The 19794-nt window shown below is 37.6% G+C and overlaps 2 protein-coding genes across 3 annotated transcripts in view; both read left to right on the forward strand.

Moving 5' to 3' along the window:
- The window catches only part of LOC149410558 (uncharacterized), a 100143-nt gene that overhangs the window by 27221 nt on the left and 53128 nt on the right, over window positions 1-19794 (forward strand). The window lies entirely within an intron of this gene.
- LOC149410559 (uncharacterized) lies at window positions 9547-16219 on the forward strand. The gene is made up of 2 exons (XM_089648234.1): window positions 9547-10359; window positions 16169-16219. Exons 1-2 carry the CDS (start codon window positions 9547-9549, stop codon window positions 16217-16219), a joined length of 864 nt encoding a protein of 287 aa, XP_089504360.1.

Here is a 19794-nt window from a genome sequence, read left to right on the forward strand (position 1 = left end):
CTATTTATTTGTATCTTTTTGACATACTTCATATTGTGGCGCAAGGTGCGATTTATTTTTTAAAAATCCTAAAGTTGAAAAAAACCCTTTTTATTGTTGATGATTCATTTTAATGCTTAAATGCTTTTAGGCTTGCAGTGTAAATAAAATATTGTAAACTAGACAAAGCATACTCATATGTAAAGCATTTAAGCATTAAAATGAATCTTCAACATAAAAAAGTTTTTTTTTCAACTTTGAGGGTTTTAAAAAAAAAATCACAAGTTTCGCCACAATACAAAGTATGTCAAAAAAATAGAAATAAATAGTAGTATATTTGTGTGTAAGGATATAATGGTCAACCTTATGATTCCAGAGATAGCCTCATTTTTAATGTCAGCTCCATACAAATTTTTCTTAAAAAAATGATGACACCTTCATTTGTACACGCAATTCCTTCATACAAAATTTTATAGCATATTAATGATCAGCAGAATCCATTTCTAGCCAAAAAAAATACACTTGAAAATACAAGTCTCTATGTCTATGAAAGGCGATTTTCAGCCCACTGTGCACAGTGTTTTGGCTTGCAGTGTAAATAAAATATTGTAAACTAGACAAAGCATACTCATATGTAAAGCATTTAAGCATTAAAATGATTCATTAACAAAAAAAAGATTTTTTTTCAACTTTAGGATTTTTAAAAAATAAATCGCACCTTGCGCCACAATATGAAGTATGTCAAAAAAATACACATAAATAGTAGTATTATCTGTGTGTAAAGATAGAACGGCCAACCTTATGATTCCAGAGATAGCCTCATTTTTAATGTCAGCGCCATACAATTTTTTCTTAAAAAAATTATAACTCCTTCATTTGTACACGCAATTGCTTCGTACGACATTTTATAGCATAGTAATGATCAGCAGAATCCATTTCTAGCCAAAAAAAATACCCTTGAAAATTCAAGTCTCTATGTCTATGAAAGGCGATTTTCAGCCCACTGTGCGTCGGCCACTCGGCCTCCCGTCCGCCCGCTACAGACACTCATCTTTGTATAAATATTCAAGGATACTGTACTTTTAAGGGAGAATGATGTAGTGAATCCGTTGAGGGTACCCAAGTCGTCATCGTGCAGGAAGAATTGGTAGTTGGCACTGACAGGTACTAGACATTGCGAGTCGTAAAAACTTAAAAACACGCTTTCTTGCGGCTGTAATAATATATCCTATCTGGTCACCGGTCCTAAAGGGATCAATGTTGCTAGTTCCCGTTCCTCGGAATACATTACATCGAAAAACAGACAATATAATTCTAATGTTGTCTCAATTTAAACCAAGGCCCCATATTTGAGGCCCGCATTGTGTATTTCAATTCAATTATTGATGTATTAACACCCCACTGTAGTTGACTATTCTTACTATATTTCTGTATATAGTATTGTAATTTAATTTTCATTTTTATTCAGGGATCATTTCCTCCCCTTTTCCTATGTCAGTTGTTGGTAGAGGTGCATAAATGAGGAGATAATCTTTTCCACACAAAATTTTTCAAATTCATAAATTAGGTATTCTACCGAATACCTTTTGCATAATATTTACGTGTATCTCAAAGGAATTAAATAGATTTTATTGAATTTTTTCCTGCAAGGAAAAAAGAACCACGCTGAACTAAACAAAGTTCTAACCGAAGCCACGTAAGTTTATAATGATGTTTCATTAAAGAAATAAGTACACAATATATACGAGTACATATTTTATGAATAGACTAAAGAGAGGAAAAATCAAAGTTTAAATTGCAGCAGAAGAGTACATAAGCAGATGGTGGAAATCTCGTAACTTTTTAAAACATAAACATAAAACTTACAATTTCGGTTGTCTGTGAGGCGTGTTGTTAATGCTATATTTGGTATGTGTATTTATTTTGTTTAAATTTTTGGCAGATAAACACACTTTTATTAGAATTTTTAAGCCACGACTTTTGCACGCAGAGTACACTATATTTAAAACAATGCATGTTGCATGATGTTCAGTTACTCGTCTATCCTCCGTTTCTATTGATATTATATTATAGAGAAAATTGACAATACAAAGTTGTTTTTTTAATGGGATTGAGGTAATTAATAACTATATTTTATTATAATATCCATTAATTTTTCACGTTGGTTTCCACAAAACCACAACTAACTATGTAAGTACTATTATGTTCGATTAAGTAATTATTCGATTTTCCGTATTTACTGCTAGATTTATAAATTGTAAGTGTATATGGTACATTTTTACGATTTTTTATGATAGAAATCATAGAAAATCCAGTGTTATAATCGGATAACTCATCAGAATGACAATTTAATGCGCCTTTAAAAATTGATGTAAAGTCATGAAAAGTATTGAAACAAAAACTAGGATAAATAGGTTAGGTTTGTATGGCAGTTTTTTTTCCATCGCTTATGACTTTATATTATTTTTAAACGTTTGTTAAATTGTGTATAATTTTTTAAACGTGTGTTGAATTGTCACTGTGTTGAGTTATCATGGAACCGTTAAAATCTACACCGATCCAAACCGGCTCCAAAGAGGTCTATGGAACTTATTATCTGTTCAAGAAATTGTTTCGATGTTTTATCGATTTTTCCCGAAGTAAGATGAAGTTGACCTTGCTTCGACAACACAGACACGCCCACAACACACAATACTATCGGTTTATCTCTTAAGGCGATGCCATACGTAGTAATGCAAAATAATGTGTTTTTGGTTTGAAAATTTGGTCGCCTAGAAATGTTTCAGATGCTTTAATTAAATACTGCGAGTAGAATACATTTTGTCCTTTGAAATAATCGAGTATTTTTTATATGTCTCTTTATAAGCCTAGAAAAAAATAATGTATAGGCCTATGAAAACTGCTTTAAAGATCAAAATCTCCTACTTGCGAACACATTTTCGGTTATGATTTTATTGTATAATTTGGCAAATTAAGTTATTTATAAAATGATCGGAAAAAATTAAATATTTATGCCTGAACATCCACAAAATAAAATAAAAGGCACTTTTTGGCCATGTTTTTTTCTTGCATAAATCAAAATAAGCGGATGGTGTTAAGCGGGAATTTAAACCTTATCGCCATCAAATAAGGGCTGTTATTGATAGCGGCTCGATTTAAAATATTACACGACGTAGTGCATCGCCTTAAGTGTTTGCAATCCGTCAAAATCCAAACCGTAAAACCACGAAATTAGTTCATAACCGCAATAAAACTACTCTTGTCATATTCTATTAGCCAGATTTCGATATTTCCGTCGGCTAGCTTCAAGAATTAAGTGTATTGTAAATGTTCTATTAATTCATTATACTGGGTTTTACAGATTGTTCACACGTAAGTGAGATCACTACAATTATAAACACTTAGGCTAGCGCCACACTTGACGGAAATTCCGTCGCGTAACTTCCGCGACGGAACGCCAATACATGTAATTGCATATAAATTACAAATAGCGGGCACACTACGCGGAAAATCGGTCGTTCCGTCGCGGACGATCGGTCGCTCCGTGGCGGACCGCCGACACTCGCGTCTGTTCCGTCCTCCGCGCACCGATCTTCCGTCGGCGGAAGATCGGCAAAGTCACATTCCAAGTAGTTGTATGCATCGCGCCACATTCGGCGGATAACACGCGGCGACGACGAACGCACAGGATGTTCGACACTGAAAGATTTATTATCGAAGTGCAAAATAGAGTTTGCCTTTGGGAGAGATATAGCCGTTCTAAGTTTTGTATTTCGCTTGGTAATATAGTCCTTGGTTAAATTCAGCAATACATCAAATGATTGTATGGACATTCGATAATATTCGAATACTTTATCTGGATAATTTCTTAGTTGCATATACAAGGTATGAAATTGCCCAATTTCTAGTCGAAGAGTATTTATGGGATGAACCCAATATTTACGCTTTCTTTTTCTTTCTTCTTCTAATGCCTCATAAATAGCTATCACTTCTATCGGATCCATTACGACCACGCTGTATAAGCGTTGGCAGTCGACTGATAATCCGCCACTGAATATTCAGTGTGGCTGCAACGTATGGTAACGGATTGACTCCAGCGGAATTTCCGCGACGGAACGCCAATACATGTAATTGCATATGAATTACAAATAGCGGGCACACTACGCGGAAGATCGGTCGTTCCGTCGCGGACGATCGGTCGCTCCGTAGCGGACCGCCGACACTCGCGTCTGTTCCGTCCTCCGCGCACCGATCTTCCGTCGGCGGAAGATCGGCAAAGTCGCATTCCAAGTATTTGTATGCATCGCGCCACATTCGGCGGATAACACGCGGCGACGACGAACGCACAGGATGTTCGACACTGAAAGATTTATTATCGAAGTGCAAAATAGAGTTTGCCTTTGGGAGAGATATAGCCGTTCTAAGTTTTGTATTTTGCTTCGTAATATAGTCCTTGGTTAAATTCAGCAATACATCAAATGATTGTATGGACATTCGATAATATTCGAATACTTTATCTGGATAATTTCTTAGTTGCATATACAAGGTATGAAATTGCCCAATTTCTATTCGAAGAGTATTTATGGGATGAACCCAATATTTACGCTTTCTTTTTCTTTCTTCTTCTAATGCCTCATAAATAGCTATCACTTCTATCGGATCCATTACGACCCGCTGTATAAGCGTTGGCAGTCGACTGATAATCCGCCACTGAATATTCAGTGTGGCTGCAACGTAACCAACGGATTGACTCCAGCGGAATTTCCGCGACGGAATTTCCGTCAAGTGTGGCGCTAGCCTAAGGCTAGCGCCACACTTGACGGAAATTCCGTCGCGTAACTTCCGCGGGAGTCAATCCGAGAGTCGGCGGCCCGCCACGGAGCGACCGATCGTCCGCGACGGAACGACCGATCTTCCGCGTAGTGTGCCCGCTATTTGTAATTTGTATGTAATTACATGTATTGGCGTTCCGTCGCGGAAATTCCGCTGGAGTCAATCCGTTGGTTACGTTGCAGCCACACTGAATATTCAGTGGCGGATTATCAGTCGACTGCCAACGCTTATACAGCGTGGTCGTAATGGATCCGATAGAAGTGATAGCTATTTATGAGGCATTAGAAGAAGAAAGAAAAAGAAAGCGTAAATATTGGGTTCATCCCATAAATACTCTTCGACTAGAAATTGGGCAATTTCATACCTTGTATATGCAACTAAGAAATTATCCAGATAAAGTATTCGAATGTCCATACAATCATTTGATGTATTGCTGAATTTAACGAAGGACTATATTACCAAGCAAAATACAAAACTTAGAACGGCTATATCTCTCCCAAAGGCAAACTCTATTTTGCACTTCGATAATAAATCTTTCAGTGTCGAACATCCTGTGCGTTCGTCGCCGCCGCGTGTTATCCGCCGAATGTGGCGCGATGCATACAAATACTTGGAATGCGACTTTGCCGATCTTCCGCCGACGGAAGATCGGTGCGCAGAGGACGGAACAGACGCGAGTGTCGGCGGTCCGCCACGGAGCGACCGATCGTCCGCGACGGAACGACCGATCTTCCGCGTAGTGTGCCCGCTATTTGTAATTTATATGCAATTATATGTATTGGCGTTCCGTCGCGGAAGTTACGCGACGGAATTTCCGTCAAGTGTGGCGCTGGCCTTACGCTACTAAATAATACAAAGAAAATATATCATAATAGATGGATAATACAAAGGAAATAAAATAGCAGAAGAGAATACAAGCAGGCAATCTGGTTATTGATATGTATATAGAAAACTCACTAATTTTCGAAACTCCTCTAAAATTCAAACCATAAAACCGCATATCAACAGAAAACCACAATACGGGGGCTTAGGGCCACAGGGGCATAACTACAAAAACTGTTTTTTTGAGTTACACTCGGTTTCGGTAATGCCTTATTCATATTGATGATGTATAATGTTATATAGGCTATAGTGTGTTATATTGTTAAATATATTTATAATGTTAATTAAGAAAATTTACATTGGATGATACATTCTGAATGTTATTTCCACCGCCATGCTAGGGATGCCCCTGTGTTATGGCGTGTGAAATTAACAGATTGAAGATTTTCATATTTATATATCTTTTTATTAATAATAATAATTCCGATTTAGTTATTTTTTGATGTTACAAATAATAAATTAATAATTAATTAAACATTTATAAGTATTATATTTTATACGAATTAAGTCAATTGAGGAATGTGAGAGATGTGTTGAGGGAGATTAGAGGGGGTTAAAGTGTAGAATGTATGGGTGTTTGATGGTGCTGCCACACGCAAAGCTCACATCAACAGATAATATAAAGCGCAATAGCGCTCGCCATACAATCCCATACAGACCCGACACACGTAAAAAGATAACGCGCTATAAGTGTGGTTCTGAACTTCGCTAACCGAATTTATTTTACGCAACCGCTCCCGACGCGATATTTGAATAGTTATGCGTCCCCCTCTCCGCCGTAAAAAGGAGAGGGGGTCATTTTATATACGGAGCTACCAACTAAGTTCCGTGTTCCCTTTGACAGCCATGACATAAGCAGCCTAATAATGCATTTCTTATTTATTATGTTAGCTCATATCGTCTCATGTGTGCTAGTACATTTAGAAACATAAAAAAAAACTTTATTTGGCAAACATACTTAACATATATTTAAAATATAAATATAATCAATATTTGAATTTGAAGTAAACAAATTTTCGCCCTTTCAAAGTTAATCATATTTTTAATCTCAGTATGTTTATATGGTAATATCATTCGGTTTTTTGATAAAAGTTGGACGGCTTGGACGAAAGTTTATTTTACAATAATTTATTATATGTCGCTTTCGTCGAGCGGCGTGCGAACTGCGAATTTCCTGATTCGACGGAGAGGTTATGTCAGGTTATGTGAAAATGCGCTATTTATGCGCAGATTGTTTAAAATCTAAAAAGTTTATAAATAGCATTTATAATTATATAGTTGGCGGCATCATCATCTGAGGATGAGCTGTCCAACAGATCCAGCAATAGGCGACAAGTATCATCCATTTCGAAAACGTGCTCAAGCTGTCAGTAAGTAAAGTTGTCACTTTGACAGATGAAATTATGTTCCTCGGCCGCTCTCGAATTCAACTGACCCCCTCTCCTACCATAGGAAGAAATATTTGATAGCGTCGTGTGTCGGTAGAAAAGATGATGCGCTGTACATTAACTTTTGATGTGAGCTTTGCGTGTGGCAGCAGCTTTAACTGAAATGTATTGCATTAATGTTATATATGTTGATAAATAATGTTATAACTATTAACCCATTATGTATACATTACTGCCTCCATGGATGAAACCACGGTATCCTCCTTAAGCACCTCAAGGACGTTGATGTGTTTTTACTTATGACGGCATCAAAACACTAAACCCATATCATGCGAACACCTCAGCACAGGTTCTCCTAGTGAGGTGTTAACAAAAGTTTTGTAAACGGTATATAAAAACGAATAGAAATAAATAAATATTAATAGTGACACGAAGCTCTCGTTTAAGAAATACAGTTTGGCATATAAGCATTACAATCTTTATTTGCGTTTATCTCAAAACTATGTTTTTTTAGATAGGCCCCTGTGATCCTAAACCCGCGAATAAATATACTGCTTTTATAACATTCTATTATACACATTAGCTCAAAGCTCTTCAAAATGTCCCTGAAGTGTGGCACTGTGCCCTCTGGTTGGAAAAAAGCGGTCATTCACCCTATTCCCAAGAAAGTATGTACAAAATATGTCAATCGATATATGTCAATCGATACAAAATATGTCAATCGATATCTACGACAACGGTCACGTCTTTACTTCGCTCCCGTAAAAAATAACCAAACTGCCTAAAACATCAACATTAATCATAAATTAGTGATATTTAATATTAAGCAGTAGAAACTTGTTGTTTTTAGTGACGTTGCACAAGTGAATTCTGTCGTTCATAGTGAATATTAAACAAAAACAGTTACAACAAAGCGTATCAATATTTTTTGTTATTCTACCCACGTAAATAATATTTTTCTAAAGACATTTAAAAATACAGTGAAATTATAAATAAATATTGATAAAATAAATACTCACGTCTAGTGCTTAAACCAAATCTGTTAAATAAATAAAAGCACTACATTATTAATTAATTTATTTTTTACGATTATTTAACGCCATCTCTGTCTGCATGCAAATAACATTATTACCAAAACAAAATACTGCAGATCTGTTAGTGAATTCACCACATAGAGGTCGCATTTTGAAATAATATTGAAATAAATAAATACTTAATATAATAATAAATAAATACATCATTTTTTAAAATGAACTGTGGCGTGTGCAAATCCTCTATAACTCAAGGCGTGCAATGCTCGTCCTGTAAGGAAAATCTGCACTACAAGTGTGGAGGTACATCAGAGGAAAATTATAAAAAGCTGAAACTGGACCTGAGAAGTACTTGGCGATGCAGCAGGTGCAAATCTTCAAATATTGCCGTCGGCGTCCACGATCTGACCACCATTATGGAAGATATCAAAAGGATCCAGATGGACTTGTCATCATTCAAGGCACTGCACGACGATATTAAAATCCTCCGTGAAGAAGTACAAGGCGTACAAAAGTCGGTTGAGAGCTGTCACCATGATGTAGCAACATTCGGAAACAAGATTGCCGATATGGAAAATCGACTTCAAAAAGTCGAACATCTGGAGGCAGAAGTCTCCCACCTGAGAACAGAAGTACGTAACATGATCGAGGAATCGAACAGAAAGGACCAATGGGCAAGACTGCAAAACCTAGAAATAAGGGGTATCCCGGATAAGAAGGGTGAAAACTTAGTAACCATTATTTCAAAAATCGCTAGTCTGAGCAACGTGGATATCGGCGAAAGGGACATGGAGTTCGTAACACGTGTTGCTCCCAGAGGCCGCGAGACTGGGAAGATAAAAACTAAATCAATAGTTGTGAAATTTACCAGCCGAAACTTAAAAAACCAGCTTCTGCAGGCGGTAAAAGACCGCAAAGGGATCTCCTCGACGGACTTGGGATTTACGGGATTACCGCAAAATGTCTATGTGGGTGACCATCTCACTAGCATAAACAAACAGCTATTTTAACAGCGCGCAAGGCTTCTCGCGAAACAAAAGGGTTTTCAGTTTGTATGGACAAAAAACTGCATAATTCACGCTCGACGAAATACGTCATCAGCGCCCATCATAATCTCAAAGGAGGCAGACCTGAAGAAGATGGACCGCGAGCCTCCAGCCACAGGACCCAACCGAGGAGATGCAGAAGGCCCTCAGCCGAGCCAAGCCTCAAGATAAGACCATTTAAATTGATCGTATTTCATACTAACTTCATTTTAACTATTCTTAATGATTTATATTACTTTAAATGTACCCTTCCCTCCCTCATCCCCATCACCTACCCTAAGGATCTATTCACACTAACACACTTTTCGTTCTTTAAACATTTTGCAAAAATATTTGGGAATTATATAAAAATAAACACAAACTTAATTATCGATTTTTCTCCGTCCAATGTCTCTAAATAAATTAAATATATATCACCAAAACGTAAGAGGGCTACGCACTAAGACTGACATATTGCTGATGGCAGTTCGATCCAACGAGTATGACGTTATCGCTCTGACCGAATCGTGGCTTGTTGATGGCATCCGTAATGAAGAGTTATTTGATGATCGCTACGATGTACACCGCCGAGATCGAGACTACGCTTGCACAGGGCAGCGCTTGGGCGGGGGTATCTTAGTCGCTGTTCGTCGTGAACTGGTAGCTCACGAGCGCCCAGGGTGGCATTCGCGAGCTGAGGACATCTGGATATCATTAGAATCTAAGGGATCCAAACACACAAATCTTCACATATGCTGTGCTTACCTCCCTAAAGGACCAACATATCGTGAAAATATGGAAAGCTTCCTCACTCAAATTTCAGCACTTACGTTGCAATTTCCCTCAGACAAATTCATTATCCTAGGTGACTTCAACCTCTCTGACATTTCATGGAATAAGTCTCTCAATAACACGTCCCTTATACCCAGTGATCGCTTATCGCCTGTTAGCACATCATTTATAGACTGCATGCATTTTTCTGGATTGCACCAATATAATGGAATTCCAAATACCAACGGTCACTTTCTTGATCTCGTCCTTTGTAATGACTTCGTCACGGTCTCTGCATGTGATGAACCATTAATTTCAGAAGACCCTCATCACACCTCACTAATCATAGAAGTTTCATTTTCGGAACCCGATCCACTAGTTGAGGAACTAAGAAGCGGTTACGTCTTTAGGCGCGGTGATTACGAACAAATTAATACATGTCTCGACCAGGTAAACTGGCATGAGCTCCTTTCGATTGGTGATGTAAACACGGCATTAGAAAAATTCTATTCACAATTAAATAATCTTATAGACGCCTACATTCCCAAAAAACTATGTAGGAATTCTAAATACCCGCCATGGTATAATTCGGCCCTCATTAAATTGACATCAGAAAAATACAAATACTTTAAAAAGTTTAAGATATACAAAAACCCATCTGACTACGCCACTTTCTCTTTACTAAGATCACGCCACAAAAAACTTAATTGGGAATGCCACAATATTTACTTATTAAAAATCGAACATGATATATCCTCCGACCCAAAAAAAGTTTGGAATTACATAAAATCCAACTCCAAATCCCACAGTGTTCCGAACACTATGACATTTAAAGACGAAAAAGCTGAAAATGGGTCTGCCATCTGTAACTTGTTCTCTAAATATTTCATGTCTGTCTACAACAATAATGCTCGAAACTTCCAGATCCTACCGGACAACCCCAAAGAGCTCTGTGTTGCTAGCATTAATAATATTGAAGTCGACCAGCATCATATACAGAAACACCTTGAAGATTTAGATCTCAAAAAAGGCGCAGGCCCAGATAAAATTCCCCCTTTCTTCATAAACAAATGTGCCCGCAGCCTATCTAAACCGCTATCCATAATTTTTAGTCGCTCCCTTAAAGAGGGAATAGTCCCAAACACCTGGAAAACGGCATTTGTAACTCCCATCTTCAAAAATGGCCAAAAATCTAACGTCGAAAATTATAGGCCAATTTCAAAGCTCTGCATCTTTAGTAAGGTTTTCGAAAAAATTGTGTATGACCAGATGTTTTCGGCCTTGAGATCGTCACTCAATAATAACCAACATGGATTTATGAGGGGGAAATCTACAACCACTAACTTAACGGCATTCACCGAATTCTTAGAAGATAATATGGATCAGCGTATACAGGTAGATGCAATATATACAGATTATAGTAAAGCTTTTGATTTAGTTATTCATGATATCTTGCTGAGAAAACTTTTACAAATCGGTGTACACGGAGACCTCCTCAGATGGCTCTCGTCCTATATTGCAAACCGTAGCCAAGCAGTAGTCGTCGGTGGCTATAAATCGAACTGGGAAACCGTGCCGTCGGGAGTACCCGAGGGGTCATTATTGGCACCATTACTCTTTAATATATATATTAATGACATTGGGAAATGTTTTCACCACTCCAGAACTTTATTATACGCAGATGACATGAAAATATTCTCCCCTGTCACGTGTATCAATGAGTGTACCCGCGTGCAAGAAGATCTAAATCGCCTTAATATTTATTGTGCAGAACACAACCTGCAAATAAATGTAAAAAAATGTGGCACCATCAGCTTCACCCGAAATAAAAATCCCATTTCTTTTAACTACTCCCTTAACGGCACAATACTGAGCAAAATGACAGAGGCTAAAGATCTGGGAGTAGTGTTAGATCCGAAATTACTTTTTGAGCGCCATATCGAATCCATGGTTGCAAAAGCTTCCAAGGTACTTGGCTTTGTACTCAGAACCTGCAAAAATTTTAAAAAAGTAAATACCATGAAAATGCTGTACTTTGCTTATGTACGCAGTTCTCTGGAGTACGCCTCTCAAGTATGGAATCCCATGTATAAGTCACACATAGAAAGGATTGAGAAAGTGCAATATCGTTTTCTACGATACCTTGATTTTCGGGCCTATCGTCCTCATCTGAGTCACGAGGAGTCAGCAGCGTTTTTCAGGATTTCGTCACTGGAAAGTCGTAGAAACTCCGCAGACGTACTATTTTTACAAAAAATTGCCACCTCTGTGATAGATTGCCCGGAATTACTTGAAAGAATTCAATTAAGAGTACCCATCAGACAAACCAGACAAAATCACACATTAAACATCCCTCAATGTAACACGAACTCAAAACAAAATGCTTTTATTCACCGTGCTTCATACAATTTTAATACTTCATACAGTGAATTAGACTTATTTAACTCAGCACCCCACAATTTCAAACCTAAAATCAATAAATAATTATATGATCATTTTTATTTTTTATTACGTACATGCTACACATTACACAGACTAGATCCATCCCATACCCCTCCCTTCCCCATCCCATCCCTATAGGCTAATGTAACTTTTTTTATTACATAAATATTATATATTCACTAAATAATTAAAATACTTAAGTGAAAACCTATTATTGGTTAAATAATTAACACTTAATACACCATACTTTGTAATTATTATAACTGTTGGTTTTCCAAATAAAATAAAATAAAAAAATAAAATAAAATAAAGGTGACCGCTCCAACCCGGCCAACTACCGCCCCATAGCGATCACATCAGTTCTGTCCAAAGTGATGGAACGTGTGATAAACGACAAACTGCTCACATACCTCGAGAAGAACAAAATTATCAACGACCGTCAATACGGATTCCGGCGGAACCGCTCGTGCGGTGATCTTCTCGCGTATGTGACGCATGTTTGGGGGCGGTGCCTGGAACGTCACGGTGAGACCCAAACGGTCGCACTAGACATATCCAAGGCCTTTGACCGGGTCTGGCACCGAGGACTTGTCAACAAATTGCATTCTTACGGACTTCCCGCATCCCTGTGTACGTGGATTGCTGACTTTTTAAGGGATAGGTCGATTCAGGCGGTTGCTGACGGTTTCACCTCTTCCTCGCACTCCATAAATGCTGGCGTCCCACAGGGATCGGTTCTGTCTCCGACTTTGTTTTTGTTGCACATCAATGACCTTTTGACATGTGCACCGATTCATTGTTACGCGGATGACAGTACAGTTCATGATAGCTTTTTGTTTGACAAGCCCCCAAAGGGCACACAAACTCCAACGGCTCGGAGGGCTTTGAAGCAGAGAATGGACGGTTATCTCGAGAGTATTTCCTCCTGGGGTAAAAATAATCTCGTCGAATTTAATGTTTCAAAGACCCAATCCTGTCTGATTACGTCTAAAAGGGATCCAAATGATAATCTAGTCTCCTTCAACGGAAGCAATCTTCCGAACAGGCCTTCCATTGATATGCTTGGTGTAACTATAAGTGACCAGCTCAGGTACGGGGGCTCCATCGAAGCCAGAGTAAAGTTGGCCTCTCAGAAGCTGGGCGTACTGTACAGGGCCCGCAGATACTTTAATAGTACACAACTGCTCACCCTGTACTAATCGCAAGTGCGCCCTACTGTCGAATTTGGCAGCCATCTCTGGTCTGGAGCCCCAAAATACCTGAAAAAAACCCTTGACTCTGTGCAGAAACGGGCGGTCCGTTTGATAGATTCCCCAATCTTAACAAACGGACTGCAATCTTTAGAGCACAGGCGTCAGGTAGGTATGCTGTCCTTGTTCTATCGGTATTACAATGGAAGATGCTCTGAGGAACTAGCGTCATTGATCCCTTCGGCACCGGTGCGTAGTCGGGATACACGCCAAACGCGCGCCCAACATTTGTACACAGTTGACACTTGTCACATGAGAACGGGTCGCTTCTACGATTCGTTCTTAAGTTCAACAGCTCGGCTGTGGAACGAACTGCCGGCCTCTGTGTTTCCTCCCTCCTACAACATGGGACTCTTCAAGACCCATGTTCACTCCTTCCTCTCCAAAAAAAGACCCTCCACACAGCATCCCCAAAGATGACATAGGCCCCGAGGGAAATTATTTTCTTCAGGGCCTCCTGTGTGGAGTAAATAAAAAAAAAAAAAAAAAAAAAGATTCTTAAATGAAATTTCTATGGCGTTTTTCCAAGCGTATCAAATAACAATAAACTACTTTACCTAATGAAAAATTCCTCTAATATTCAGACCATAGATACCACACCTTTAGTTCAAAACCACAATAAACCTACCAACTTGGTCTCATGCTATGTATACATCCTCGAGCCGAACTACTGAACTGAACCTCAACTTATGGGAAAGAAACGAAGCAACCGGAAATGGCGCGGAACGCCGCTTGCAATTGATTCGTTCCTTTCCCGTAATTCGTGGTACGGTTCGCAAATGTATACGTACCCTCATATTAACTTTACCCCTCATCAGCTAATTAAACTTCAGAAATTAGTGTTTATTTGTTTTTTCCCGGTCTGACTGCTATGGAAATGAGACCCCTTATGTGTATGAATGATAAAACCATGTATGATCAATGCGAATATTCGCAATGAATGCAAGGCTAATGTAAGCGTAATGAGTAAGATTAAGAAAGGGACGCTTAGCTGATTTGGGCATGTAGAGCGAATGAACGAAGAAAGGAATGTAAGGAAAATATGATTCGATCAAGTGAGCCAAATACTTGAGTGGGGCCATGTAAAGAATTAGAATAACAGACTAGTATGTATGAATGTGAATGAGGCAAGGAGCGTGCCAAGACTGAGTTTGGCAGTCTGTCCTCTTGTGTTAGTTAGTTGGTCAATGATCTATAGAAAACTTACTACTTTAAGTATAATAACAATTGGATGATTTGTATAGCGCCGTTTTTGTGCAAATCACTTCAAGGGCGCTGTACAAATATATAATACATTTCTACAATGATCTATGTTATTACTAACTCTATATGGAGATAATATACAGTTCCTTACTTACCTGGTAGGTCACTTAAGATTAACACTTAATTAACATTAACTAATTGTTTATTAGCGAAATATAGAGACAGGATTTAAGACATAATTGGATATAATTTGACTTTCTCTCAGGAATGGTATATTTAATTTAATGGTGTGACAGCTTAAAAGGTAAGTTTTTAGTTTAGACCTGAATTCTGTTGGACTTGTTATGGATCCTTTGCATTAGTACTCTAAAATTCCGACCATAAAACAACGATATTAAATCAAAATCCTACCGATTTTTTCTACCTCCTTCATCTAGATATCGGCGGTGTGTATATTGGGTTTTTCCCAAGTGTATCAGTGTCAGTATCGCCCTGGCAATAATGCCGACTGTTGGAGCATGACCGCGGGAGCATTGGGCCCTGTCCGGCCGCGCCGGAGAGCGTGGGACAGCTTGTACACTTGCGCAGCTTTCAAGGTCTTACATCTTAGTCTACACTCGATCGTTTCGTCTTGATCTATCTATCTTTTCTATGAATAGGATACTTGCAAAAAGTGTTTTTCGTAAAATAATTAAATTAGCGCCATATAAGAACGCATAGGTTATAACTAGAGACATTCATTCATAGCATTAACGATATTTTCGCGAATAAAAACGATAAATGGTGTTTTTAGTGATCATAAAAAAGATTTTTTAGTCACTATAATCTTGTATTGACAGATCGTAGAACGAACATGACAAACTCTACTGTAGAAATATGTGCCATGTTGAGTTTCAATCAATAATACAATAAACATGTTTCAAGTGATTTTGCCAATTTAATTGTTTTTCCGCTATTGCCGACTCCCATTCCTTGACGTTATCCTATTTAGCTATAAACGATATGAAAATGCAGAATTAAAGCTATTTTTTCAATATAATTAATGCTATATTTCTTGAAAATTAAAGCTATGAATGGGTGTCTCTAATTATAACGTATGTTCCGTTTACTCTTAATGTTTCACATTTATTGTGTGTAATGTTTTGAGAATTCGCAATTCAAATCAATGTCGTAAATGAATCAGAACATTGATTGCTGTTGTTTCATGTTTTTATATGTTTACACATATGTAATTTCAATAGATTTTGTTCCGATAAACTAACATATTATTTGATCCATTCGACAAAGGTGCACACATAGCTGGGGGACAAGCCAAACGCGTGCTCGACATTTAAATTTGTATACTGTCGACTTTCTGTTTTCAGAAGTTCAAGGCCCACACCTTCCTTCCTGAAGACTCCCCAAATCTGACGTAGATCCTTGGGGAAACCTTAATGGAGTACTATTATAATTTATGAACATTAAATGAACCAAAAATAATTAGGTTTTTTTCAAATTGTGTAATTCGGAATTGCCTGAAGACAGTTGGAATATTGCACTCCTGATATGGAGAGTATAACAAATGGAGATGGAGAGTATAACTAACCTGATGGAGAGTATAACTAACACCTCTGTCGTGAGTGACCCAAAGTGGATCGCTTCGTTTATTGATTTAGCAGGGGTGCCCAGGTTCATGGCTTGAGGTTTGATCTGGAGAGGCCGATCGAGGGAGACCCTTTATCCTATCCAGCCGAACTATCACGACTCAAAACCTTGCACCGCAGATGAATTAATACGTCACTCCTGGGTATACTGATCCCCAGATTCCTACCCACCCCCATATTGTTTTCCTTCTTTTATTTAAAAAGTCCCTCCACACAGCATCCCCAAAGATCCATAGATCCAGATATCCCGAGAGAAAATATTTTCGTCAGGGCCTGTTGTGTGGAGCTAATATTCTATATTCTATCTATATAATAAAAATGTAAATGCTGGGTTAATCAAAATTTGAAATGTCCGAAAGTTCTTGATTTTGACACAAGTTGCATTCGAATACGCGTGTGTTTTTTATATACCTACATTATATATAGGTATGTCACCTGTGACAGGTAAAAACTTGTTTTTTTTTCTAAACAGAGCCATCTGTTGGACGCAAAAGCAACACGAGCTATTGTTTATCTATCTGCACAGACAGATAGAGCCACAGCAACGTATGGCAGGGTACAGCTAGTATAAAAAAATGCATTATGGAGAGGATGGATTGAGAGAACCAATGCTATTCAAATCTGATAACCATACACTAACCACGTTGTCTGTCTTGTATAATCGATAATATGTTCGCCATTTCGCTTTAAATTGTGTGAAAAATCAATAAATATATATACGTTTTTTTTCGTGAGCCTTCTGGCGTAGAGCTCTGGACATTTTTTTTATTTTTTTTTTTTTATTAACAAAATTTTTGATACATATACAATTCAGGTACATACATAGTAATATAGAATGAAAGAGTAACAAAAAAATCCCACAAAGGCGAAGCCTGAGCGTAGGTATTATAGTGTAAGGATAAAACAGTGGTGTTTAAAATATATATTTTTTAAAACTTGTTAAATGTATCTATAGAGATCAATGTGATTGTTTTTTTTTTTTAGAGAAGTTTTTATTTTATCTTCTTTTTTTTTAAATTTACAAACATATACATTGGTTTCTTTCAATTTCGTCCAGTTCAACCGACTCTTGGAGACTTTCACCCATCCAAAGCCAACAGTTATCTTCAGATCGTCATCTGCGAACTTCCTCTGTTTCTCTCACCCGACCAAAGACACCGTCCGATGTCATTAGAATTCCAACGGTCATCTGCTGTTAGTCGCGATACGTGCTCAGCATAGTGCCACATGGCTGTGGAAATTGTGACGGTAATGTCGTCTACCTTTGACTTGCTCCTAATCCATTAATTTGCCTTTATACCTAGCGTGGATCTGTTTGAACTTTTAGAAATGATCCATTAAATTAAACTGACCAGTGACATTAAATTATTATTGATTCCATTAGTTGGTTTTGACGTGTGTATTACTGGAGTGAAAACACACTGAAAAATCAGTATACAAGGCTAGGTTAGTTATAGATACCTACTCTTTGTTGAAATACCGGCAAACCGAATTGAGACGTTGCTTGAAATAGATTTTGTTTGTTTATTTAATTACTGTATTATAATTTTGATATTTTAAGAAGATATATTTATGAATTATCTCTAAATAGTATAAAATAACATATAGTATGTTTGTGCGCTTAGTTCTTCTAAAGTAAAGATAGTTATAGGGTTTTCACTATCATTTAGAGAATTTCTTCCGGAAGGTTCATAAATATGATTCATGCATATTGTATTATAGAAAGTAGAGAAAATACAATGTTTTATAATCAAGTCGTAAAATATATATTTTCGGGCAATACATCGATTGCTAACGCTGGCTAAACCTCATGAGATACATTAAAATTATGTACTAAGGAATTGTATATTCTAAAAAGGCCTACAAAAAAGTGTCCAATGGTATATGTCTATTTCTTAAGGATAATACCCACCAACGCCGGGTACACATCAGCTAGTAAAATACAAAAGAGGTGTAAAATATTTTATTAGTCCTCCGCACTAGGAGATCCTGTGCGGAGGACTAATAAAAAGCTGTTCCAAACAGTCTGGAGCCAGTGAGACTATGCCATCTCTAATTGGGGTGTGTTGTGAGGCTGCAGGTAGTGTGGAGAGGAATGAGATGAGAAAGAGAAAGGTGTGGAAGTATCTGGCTATTTAGATCTGGTCACCGAACACGGCCAAAGCCATTTCAAGCAATGTATCATTTCTGAATGGTGGTCTGACCTCCGTTTTGCCAGTTGAGAGCTTTACCCCTCGACTATGGAGGCCTTTCTGAGGGGAAGTAGGATTTGGATAGAGGGTTTTCAACTACTTCTGTGGTTCCATTTCATGGCTTGGGCAGGGTTTTTTTTAGTAACTTCTATAACGATGTTTTTAAAATCTAGTAATTTCTTTTTTCGATAATTTCTTTGTAAGACGATGGACTTAATTTGTTTGATACTGGGTAAGAGTTTAACCTTGTTTAGTGGCCAGATTTCAAGAGCCGGGTACTTCCCAACCTTCCCTTCATCACTCCCTTTAGCATCACAACAACCCCAATCGCTGATGTCATTCTCACGCTTGCTCCAGACAGTTGCGAGCAGTTGGAATTATTATACGGTATTTGCATAAAATAATAGTTACAAAACACGCATAGTGGGTTTCATTGTATAAATAATAATAATATTTTTTAGGCCTGTTTCATGACATGAAATTCCGATTCGAAATTTAGCATACTACTTGAATCACTTTCGCTTGAGATTTTTTTCTCCGAATCGTATCGCTAATCTTGGCAACCGGATGATGTTGTTTTAATTTCAAGTTTCTATATTCGACATAACCAGAATTTATACGTTTACATAAGAGATTTACAGTGGGTTTTAACACGAACTTCTCCCTTTTTATTGTATATGTTCTGGTTTTGGAACCTGTTTTTTTAACTGGTTTTCGAATTCTGTTAAATTATTAACTTGTTTGAAATTTGAAATACTACCACGCATTGTTAAAATATTAACATAATATTACATAAAAAATACTTCCACGATGAAATCAAGGAATAAGTGCATTGGATAACTAGACAGTTTTCTAATGATAATTATATAATGGAAGATACTATCAGTACGGCCCTAGTGAAAGACAATCATTCAGAATCGAACAGTTGCTTGAAATGGTTTTAGTCGTGTTTGCTGACCAAATCTGAACAGCCTGGTACTTCCACACCTTGTTCTTCCCAAAATTGTTACCTCCCCACTAACCTCAATCTCATAATATGTATAGATGTCACCTGTGAACGGTAATTTCACTTTAAAGGAAAACACCTACTGAGTGCTTAGCCGAGTCAGTCAGTCAAAGAAAAAAAATAAAAAATTTACCAGAGTTTTCGACTTT

Source organism: Hesperophylax consimilis, chromosome 27 (genome assembly GCF_061612785.1).
Source record: "Hesperophylax consimilis isolate HC1 chromosome 27, BYU_Hcon_1.0, whole genome shotgun sequence".
NCBI classification, from domain to species: Eukaryota; Metazoa; Arthropoda; class Insecta; order Trichoptera; family Limnephilidae; genus Hesperophylax; species Hesperophylax consimilis.